Source organism: Arachis ipaensis, chromosome B05 (assembly GCF_000816755.2).
Source record: "Arachis ipaensis cultivar K30076 chromosome B05, Araip1.1, whole genome shotgun sequence".
Classification (NCBI taxonomy): domain Eukaryota; kingdom Viridiplantae; phylum Streptophyta; class Magnoliopsida; order Fabales; family Fabaceae; genus Arachis; species Arachis ipaensis.
The window spans coordinates 8,858,887-8,868,833 of record NC_029789.2 but is presented as its reverse complement, the minus strand read 5'-3'; the positions used below and the strand labels follow the sequence as shown (position 1 = coordinate 8,868,833).

Below are 9,947 nucleotides of genomic sequence, written 5' to 3'. Positions count from 1 at the left end.
GTAAAAAATAAATACAACCTATTAAGTGCTGAGATACACAAACTTTTCTTTTAGTCAATAAAAGACTTATGTGTCTCTTTTCTCAATAATTAGAAATTTATAAGTATTAAAGTTTGAGTAAAAATTTATGTATCTCCAAAAAGAAAAAAATAAGAGCTTAAAATATGTATCACAAAATTTAAAAACAACAAATAAAATTAAAAACCCAAAACAAACATAGTCTTGGTTTATCAGTTTCTCTTTTACAAAGACTGCAACACTTTTCGGCCTTACTTGAGAAAAGACAATAGCAATGCCACCTCCTCAACAAGAGGAAATAGATGATGGATTGGGATGCAAGCACACTTCAGATGATAGATTGGAAAGAAATATTCATAATCACTTTCTGGAGACTTTGGTATAGCAGAAATAAGGACATTAAACTCATGATTAAAAGAAGATCACCAGAGCCACATTGGAACAGAGTATTTCGTTTTGGGACTCTCCTCCAATGTGCAAAAATTCTTAGTTATTAATCACACTATTTATATAAAATGCATATTAAAATATGTTAACTGATTTCGTTGATTAAATGACGAATCAAGGTGTGTGTTACCATATGAAGCGCCTTCTAGAATCAAAGTCAATACATTAGATGACACTAGACTAGTCAATGCGGTGCTAAAAGGTTCCAAAGATTCCACGTTTCCATGCACTGCTACACGTGTATGCTCTCACACTAATAAAGATACATATCACCTTCAATTCTATGTAACACAACACCGCCCTTTTGCACTTCAATCTGCACCAGGAACCATACATATATCATACATTTACTCTACCTCTCACCTTCATTCTCCATCATGTCTGCACAACCAGAACCAGTTATGCCTTCAGAACCAGAACCTGAAGCGGAATCTCAAGTTTTGACAACAACTCCCTCCCATTCCTCGCCAGGTAATAATTATTTCATTTCATTGTACTGCACCAATCTTGTTCTTGACTTCTTGTACTGCAGACCACGTTAATGGCAACAACGTTGTGAAGGACGTGGTCTTATGGAGAAGAAAGAAACTGAATGCAACCCTTCTCATATTGGCAACCGCAACATGGGTCTCTATGCAACTATATCAATTTAAATTCATCACTCTCATATCGTGGCTTGCCATATTCCTTCTTGCTTCCATATTCCTCTATGCCAATCTCACTAAGCTTTTCGGCAAGTAAGATATATATATGTTCTTGCTTGTATTTATTATTCTTATGTTTATATATATTATTAAGGATTAATTAGATTAATAAGCTATAATGGAGTTATTGTGTGGAATTCAGGGAACCACCGCGCTTGACGAGATTTGAACTGACAGAAGAAACGGTTATGGGAATGGCCCACACTATTCGAGTTTGGATTGAAGAAGCAATAAGGTTGTTGTTCTGGGTGGGGGCCGAGAAAGAGTGGCATGTCTTTGTGGGAGTCGAGGTTGGACTGTTGTTGCTCTCTTATGTTGGAACCTTCATGGACCTCCTAACTTTCCTTTATATAGGTACATACATGATACATATTTGCTTATTAGTTTTAATTTACCTGCTATATATTCCTGTATGGATATTTAGATTCCCTCTGTTAATTATGTTCTTGAATATTTTGTATTTTCGGTTTGTAGGTACAATAGTGAGCATGACAGTTCCAGTAGCATACGTGAAGTACGAGGATAAAGTCCAGAGATTAGTGAATTGGTTGAGAGAGAGATGCAACAAGTCTTATCAAGTTATCGATGAGAGGGCTATTCAGAAGATCAAAACCAAAGTAATGAACGGCAAGGATAATAAGGAGAAGAAAACACAGTAATTTCCCTTGTAGTAGATGCGCTGTTATGTAATACGATTCGAGATATGTATAAGATTATTACTTCTTAAATATTTTGGTAAATGTAACGAATTCTAGTAATAAATATAAACTAAATATATGTCACTTTAATTCGATAACATCTGTGGATCCGTGGCGCAATGGTAGCGCGTCTGACTCCAGATCAGAAGGTTGCGTGTTCGATTCACGTCGGGTTCAATACCCGCTTTTTGCCTTTTAACATATTCCCAAACGGAATGACTCCAAATCCAAACAAACAAAAACACTAATTCGGTGAAAAAAGAAAGAAACAATAATAGAGAATGAACTTAATTACAAGAATGAACTTTTCTTATATATTTGTTATTTATTTAGGTGTATGAAATTATTTGTGGATTCTTATGATTTTAAATAAACTATAAATGTCGTAACAATTATTATTTTCAAAGAAAATAATACGTATTTAAAAATTACATGTTTTTATAGATATTTCTAAATTGATGTTCTTCTGTCTAAAGTATATTTCTCATGTCTTGATAATAAGATTTTGTAGTTAAAACTTCAAAAATATAATTGTAATTTTCGGCAAAAGGAACAAATTAATATGTTGGGGCGAATTGTTTATATTTCTATCACCATTGGTGTTTCCGTTATATATATAAACTTCTATTAAAAAAAAAAAATTAGCGCATGAACATTTTTAATATTTTGATTATTTTCTAAAAATTACTTATTGTCAAGAATTTCTCAAAAAAATATATAAGTGAATGACCAAGACTTTGGTAGTTGATAAAATATTATTTTATTTTACGATAACTTGTAAGTAACACACATTGCTAGTTGCTACCATCCTTCCTATAATCCTATTGGCAACTTCATTTGTTTTGCTGAGACAATAACTTCTGTTTTAGTAGTGAAGCCGTTGACCACCATCAATCTCTTGGTTGACCTGACAATCCGATCACTAGAGTATGGCAGATCTGTTCAGTGGAGGTGCCGTTGGAGCGGTTATGGGAGAGCTTCTTCGAGCAGTAATTGAAACCATAAACAAAGGTCGACAGTTCAAGCCAACACTTGAAACCAACATACAAACCTTGAACGACATAGCACCACTGGTTGACCAGATGATGGAATACAACGACAAGTTAGATCGACCAAGACAAGAGATCCAGAGGCTTCAGAGTCGCGTACGTCAAGGACAAGAACTTGCACGAAAGTGCTCCAGAAAGTTAAGTCGCCGGAAGTTTCTTTCATTCCCTTACTACCAGGGGAAGCTTAAGTCCGAGGACCAGTCACTTCAAAGGCACTTGTCCTTTGATGTTCAGGTTCAGAATGCGAGGAACTTGATGGAGGTTCTTTTGAAGGTTGAGGAGATTTTGAACATTCTTGGAAAACAAGATTTTGCTAAGTTCAGTGGGAGCCAGATACAGGGTTTGAGTGGTGCTCCTGAAGAACCCAAGTGTATGGGGATGGATGAGCATTTGAGCAGGTTGAGGATTGAGCTTCTCAAGGATGATGTCAGTGTTCTTGTTTTGACTGGTCTGGGAGGTTCTGGAAAGAGCACTCTTGCTAAAAAGCTCTGCTGGGACCCACATGTTAAAGGTAGATTTCCATTTCTCCTTTTGGTTAAACCTAGTAGGAGCTTAAACATGGAATGAAGGATTTGCGAGTACCACATACCAATTTATTTGCATACCAGAATGTCATGTGTATCCGTCACCGTACCAAAACCAAGTTCAATACTTGAGCTATTTCGGGAATGTGGTCCATTCTTGTTAGTTACAGTATCTCAATTGGGAAAGCCTCGTAAAAATTTTGATGTTTTTCAATATGAAAAGAATTCCTTTCTCCTTTTTTATTCATATTACCATAATTATCTATGCATATGCATTAACAGATACATTAGGTTTACAGTGGCCTTGAGAATTGAGGTAGGTGCTTTCAGTTATATACCGTTACTCTTCTTAGTCTAGTGAAATGGTCATGCATATCATGCATTCTGGAATACTTCTAGATACTACTTGATTATAGAAATTTACCTTGGTTTGGCTAGGCAAGTTCGGGGGGAATATCTTCTTTGTGACCTTCTCAGAAACACCAAACTTGAAGAACATTGTAAGGACATTATTTGAGCACTGCGGATGTAAGGTGCCCGAGTTTCAGAGTGATGAAGACGCCATCAACAAATTGGGAATTTTGTTGAGGCTTGTTGGGAGAAGCCCAATACTATTAGTCCTGGATGATGTTTGGCAGAGCTCAGAGGCACTTGTTGACAAGTTCAGATTTCAGATACCAGATTATAAGATTTTGGTGACTTCAAGGGTTGCTTTTCAAAGATTTGGCACCCCATGGCCGTTGGAACCCCTTGATCATGATGATGCAGTGTCCCTTTTCCGTCACTCGGCTCAACTTAATAGTAAATGCTCCTACATGCCAGATGATAATCTTGTCAATGAGGTGCTTTATCTTCTTTCTACTTTGAATGTGTGTATTGTATTCCATGTAACTCTTTCAAGCTCTTTGTTTGATCTTGTTCACTGATTTTTTGCTTTGTTGCACTGAAATTCAGATAGTGAAAGGTTGTAAGGGTTCACCATTGGCACTTGAAGTGATTGGTGGATCACTGTGTCAGCAGCCTTTTGAGGTGTGGCAAGATATGAAAGAATGGTTAGAAAAGCAGTCGATTTTGGAGTCGGGTAATACAGATTTGCTTTCGCGGCTCCAACAAAGTTTAGATATGTTGGAAGATAAGTTCTCAGTTAGTGAGAAGGAGTGCTTCATGGATCTAGGCCTTTTTCCTGAAGACCAAAGGATCCCTGTTGCAATCCTGATTGATATGTGGGCAGAACTGTATAACTTTGATGACAATGGAAGGAAAGCAATGACCATCATCCATGATTTAACCACCAGGAACTTGATTAAGCTCATAGTAACAAAGTACACATCATCCTTTATCCTTTTCGTAGCTGGTTATCTAAAAATGCTTGATTTATTGACAAGTAAAGATTGATTCCATAATATAGCTGGACTAAACTATGGTAATTGATCAGGAAAATTGCAAAGGACACAGACATGTACTACAATAACCACTTTGTCTTGCTACATGATCTCCTCAGAAAGCTGGCAATCCATCAGAGTGAGCAGGAACAAATTGAACAGAGAAAGAAACTAATAATTGAGCTAAATGGAGATGATCATCCTGAATGGTGGGTAAGGCAAAACCAGCAAGGAATATTCAGCCGCCTTTTGTCACTGTCATTCTTACCTGGAAGATTGATAGAACAAAAGCAGCTAAAGGTTGCTGCCAGAGTATTGTCTATATCAACTGGTTTGTGAATTCCTCTCTTCTAAAATCTAAATTACTTTATCTTGCATAATCTTGTGTTCTTGATGCCATATATGATGCTTGGGCAGACGAGAATTTTGCTTCGGATTGGTGCGACATGACAGCTGATGAAGCCGAGGTTATAGTCTTAAACATTCGATCTAGCCAGTACAGCCTGCCACAGTTCATGGAGAAAATGAACAAACTTAAAGTTCTAATAGTCACAAATTACGGCTTCCATCTTTCTGGACTAAAAGATTTTGAGATACTGAGTGCTTTGTCTAACTTGAGAAGAATCAGATTGGAGAAAGTTTCAGTTCCTTCTTTATGCATACTGAAGAGTCTGCAAAAACTATCGCTTCATATGTGCAACACAAGCCAGGCTTTTGGGAACAGTTCTATCCCAATCTCAGAATCCATGCCAAATCTAGTGGAGTTGAGCATTGACTATTGCAAAGATCTGGAGAAATTGCCAGAGGGGGTATGCAACATTACCCCACTAAAGAAGCTTAGCATCACCAACTGTCACAAGCTTTCAGCACTTCCTAAAGACACAGCAAATCTGAAGAATTTGGAAGTGCTAAGGCTAAGTTCATGCTCCGATTTGGAAGAGATGCCAGATGGGATTGGACGACTGTGTAACCTGCGCTGTCTCGACATATCTGACTGTGTAAGTCTATCCAAATTGCCAGAGGACATTGGAGATCTGCAGAATCTTGAGAAACTCTACATGAAGGGTTGTTCAGGGCTAAGTGAGGTGCCATACTCAGTCATGAACTTTGAGAATGCAAAACATCAAGTATTTGTGTTATGTGATGAGGAGAGGGCTCAATTATGGGAAAATGTCCCCTCAACTCCCAATTTGAAGATAGAGACAGCTAAAGTAGACATCAGCTTAAATTGGCTTCATGGAGTTCGTTGCTGACAGTGGCATGGCTACCCCAAATTTTTTATAAAAAAATTAGTAGTAGTTTTTCAAAAAATAAAAAATAGTTTAGTTGGCTTAGATGCTTTAATTTAATAATCAAGCAATGGATCTATTAAGTTTGAGCTCTACTCTCATGTCTAAGGATGCTTATAAAAATTTTGGCATTGCTAAGATTTCTATTCTTGTTGACAGCTACTATCCCGAAAACTTTATTGAATAAGAGAAGATTAATTTGCCTTTTCAACTTCAGCATTTTATTCTTGATGTTCGTCAGCATCTAAAAATGAAGAATTTGTCAACTATTCATGAACTGTGTAGATGTTTAGCAGAAACAAAAAAATCAAAAGTGTATTACTTGATTGATAAATTGATTCGTCTGTATTAACTCTTTCAGTTTCTACAGCTACCACAGAGCAATCATTTTCAGCAATGAAAATAATAAAGACAAGGTTAAGAAACAAGATGGAGGACGACTTTCTTGCGGATAGTTTGGTTATTTACATTGAGAAAGAAATTGTTGAAAAGTTTAGTTCTGATTCAATTATTGAATATTTTAAGTCATTAAAAATTCAAAGAGTACCATTATAAACTATTTTATATTTTTTATCTGTAGAATTATTTATTTATTATCTTATTAGTAACAAACTTAAAGAATGTCAAAGAGTTAATATTCAATTTGATCCCTGAACTTACACGCGAGTCTCAATTTAGTCCCTGAGGTTTCAATTGTCTCTATTTAGTCCCCAAAGTTTATTAACGTGCCTCATATTAGTCCCTGAGACGATTTTTAGTATAAAAACATTAATAGAGCGCTGTTATAGACTATCAGATGTCACATTAAAACTTGTAAAATGATGTAGTTTTGGTTTTGGCATTTAAATAGTTCAAAAACGGTATCATATCACTTATTTTGTTAGGTAAAATTTTAATAAACACCATTTACAATGTTGTTTTGGGGTAAATGGTGTTTTTGGGTTATTTGAATCCCAAAACTAAAATGATATCATTTTACAAGGTTTAGTGTGGCATCCGGCTGTTCACAACAGTGTTCCGTTAATGTTTGTACGTTGAAAATTGTTTCAAGGACTAATATGAGTTATGTTTATAAAGTTTGAGGACTAAATAAAGGCAATTAAAATTTTAGGGACTAAATTGTGGCTTGCATACAAGTTCACGGACCAAATTGAGTATTATCTCCTTGTCAAAATATGAAACTGTATTCTTTGACCNCCGAGCGGGTAGGGGCGGGGTGGGTACCCGCGGGTTCGGGTAGTGTTGCCACCCCTACTTCTAGTCCACCTGTAAATTAAGAGTGAATTCAAAATAGTAAGTATTGTAACTCTTTTTTTCTTATTATTTACGTAATCAATAATCACCCTATTTGGCCGAATATATGTGCAACAATAAGTCAATAACTACATTGCATAGTTTTTATTTGTGCATTTAGGCGGTCCAAACATTAACGACAAAAGTAAAACTTCATCTAAAGTTAAAATAATACTTTATCCTAAATCAAGCATTTATGTGATGATTCTGAGTTGGCTTATACTCCCGGAGTCTTGGTTGCATTTTTGTCTTCGTTAACTGTAGACATGATTATACCCTATGTAGAGCTTTATCACATGTAATTTATAGATGATTAGGTGTTATAAATGCTTATTTTGCTGCCTTTTTTTTTTTTTTAGTGTTGCCTTTGACAAAGAGGTTGTATATTATACATATTTAATAATAGAAGTTTCATGGTCAATTTTTGCTTTTTCAACTTGGTAACCTGATTTCCTCTATCCTTTTCTGTTTCAGGTTGTTGATGATGTTATTATGCGTGTCTGGTGGAGTAATTCATGCTCTGGGTTTGTTGTTAAAGGAAGCAGAAACGAAAATTATATATAAGTATATAAATATTATTTTTCTATATTTTTTATTATTTGTTTGTGCATTGATTTGTCTTTAAAAAAAAATCAAAAACTGATTTAATAATTAAAATTTATTAAAGACCAAGATGTCCAACTAAAAAGCCGTTGGATATTACTCGAACAATATGCGTATACATACAACAAACAAGTCTCCTACCAATTTAGCTTGCAAAGACCCGAAGAGGTTTGATGTACATATATATTAATACATAATAAAACAAGTGCATTCAACAGGATAACCAATCATTTTTTTCACTGTCTTCACACTTTTCTTTCTAGGTTTTAAGAACAACGATTCTGCCGTAAATAAAATGGTATTGTGAAGGTGTGGATCGTGGCAGTTCCTAGAAGCACACAAATATAAATTAACATGATGAACTTGGGTGTTTGTCCATGCTAGTCTACAGAAACTATGGTCTTCACCTATTTTCTCATTCCTTGATGCTGAGAAAGCGGCCATGAAGTGCAACAACACTATGATGAATTCACTTCCTTTCATTATGATGTCGTCTTTCAAATGCAGATGAAGACTTCTTAAGTTATATAGCATATACTATCTCCCCACTGCTATCTACATCAAGCTCAAAGTCAGAGTCCAAGTCATCCATGTCATCATCCACATCGATGTTATCATCCATCATAAAATGGTCTAACGTATGTGCCCCAACCGGTGGTATTGTAGCTTCTGAAATTATCTGCATGATCTCATCAATGCTCTGCATGGGTTGATCTGGCTCTTCAAATTGGCTACCCATAATTTTTTCATCAATCAACTCTGCCGGAAGATTCTTCAGAAACCATTCATTTTTCAAGATTTCAGGAATGGTGATCCTCTGTTACATGAATTTTTCAACTGCATTAGATTTAAATAAATGAATAAACGAGCAAGTTTAGAAACTAGAAATTACCTCAGCAGGGTCAAAAACAAAGATCCTTGAGATAAGGTGGCGACACTCTGGAGATACTTGAACAAAGTCTGGGATAGAGTACTGGACGCTGAGGACCCTCTGCAATGAAACCAACAGAAACAAGTTGAGGTCATACAATCAGAGGCAAGGCTTGTGAACATGTGCAAATGTCTTAACATCTTATCAACCTGAATTGTCTTCCTGAAGTCTTTAGGTTCATTAGGATCTTCAAAAGGATATGATCCCACTAGCATCACATATAAGGTTACTCCACATGACCAAACATCCGCGACCTGAAATTAAATGTATGAGAATCTAAACCAATTAGATACCAAGTTAAACGTTCAAATGTCTAATCAAAGTACACCAATCCAATTCACCATATCACTAATAAAAGGGATTGGATAACAAGATTACAAACTAGCCTATAAGTGCTTAGTGATATTGCTCACAGCTTATAACAAAAATTACTAAACACATGATTATGGGTGTAGAAGTTTGAAAATGCCAAAATAGTCTCAATGCAGATTAGAAACATAAAAATCATGGAAGGAAAGGTTCAGGATAGAAAATTACCTCCTGTTCTCGTTTAATAAATAATAACTAAGACTTATGTAAATACTGTTAAGATGCTCAAGTAGTGCCAAGAAGAAATGAATTATGTGAAGATGAAATCCAGAAAAGAAAAATAGTTTTTGTTCAGATCCAGATAAAAATCACCAGCACACAAATTATAACAAATATTCTTTCATTCAATCAAATGTGATTGCAAGTTTGCAACACATAAAGAGCGACATTACCAAACTAAGAAGTACTCTACCTTGCCATCATACTCTTGCTTTAGCAACACTTCCGGAGCAATATATGCTGGAGTCCCCACTGTTGACTTTGGTTGTGAATGAAGCACTGAAGACTGCCAAGAAAAAATATATTAGATTGGGAACATCTATAATTGATAAGTCCCAAAGTAGATTGAAAAATATGAATAATTTATGACTGATAGGGAAAAAAATGAATGAACAAAACGGGAAGGTGTCATGATGCATAT

At 35.6% G+C, this 9,947-nt stretch overlaps 3 protein-coding genes and 1 non-coding gene across 4 annotated transcripts in view; 3 read left to right on the top strand and 1 right to left on the bottom strand.

The window, feature by feature from the left end:
• LOC107642802 (reticulon-like protein B13) lies at positions 748-1,962 on the top strand. Its single transcript, XM_016346279.2, has 4 exons — positions 748-936; positions 998-1,202; positions 1,312-1,523; positions 1,644-1,962. Exons 1-4 carry the CDS (start codon positions 843-845, stop codon positions 1,826-1,828), a joined length of 696 nt encoding a protein of 231 aa, XP_016201765.1. The 5' UTR covers positions 748-842; the 3' UTR covers positions 1,829-1,962.
• Positions 1,973-2,044, top strand: TRNAW-CCA. Its single transcript has one exon. It is a non-coding gene; the product is annotated as a tRNA-Trp (tRNA).
• Positions 2,639-6,322, top strand: LOC107642800 (probable disease resistance protein At5g66900). Its single transcript, XM_016346277.2, has 5 exons — positions 2,639-3,427; positions 3,879-4,282; positions 4,395-4,762; positions 4,876-5,153; positions 5,240-6,322. Exons 1-5 carry the CDS (start codon positions 2,797-2,799, stop codon positions 6,073-6,075), a joined length of 2,517 nt encoding a protein of 838 aa, XP_016201763.1. The 5' UTR covers positions 2,639-2,796; the 3' UTR covers positions 6,076-6,322.
• The window catches only part of LOC107642799 (serine/threonine-protein kinase SRK2I), a 4,643-nt gene continuing 2,776 nt past the window's right edge, over positions 8,081-9,947 (bottom strand). The window contains exons 6-9 of the mRNA XM_016346276.2: positions 9,720-9,812; positions 9,088-9,192; positions 8,900-8,998; positions 8,081-8,824 (exon numbers count right to left, since the gene is read on the bottom strand). Of these exons, the coding sequence (XP_016201762.1) occupies positions 8,531-8,824; positions 8,900-8,998; positions 9,088-9,192; positions 9,720-9,812 (591 nt within the window). The 3' untranslated portion in view covers positions 8,081-8,530. The remainder of the gene's footprint in view (positions 8,825-8,899; positions 8,999-9,087; positions 9,193-9,719; positions 9,813-9,947) is intronic.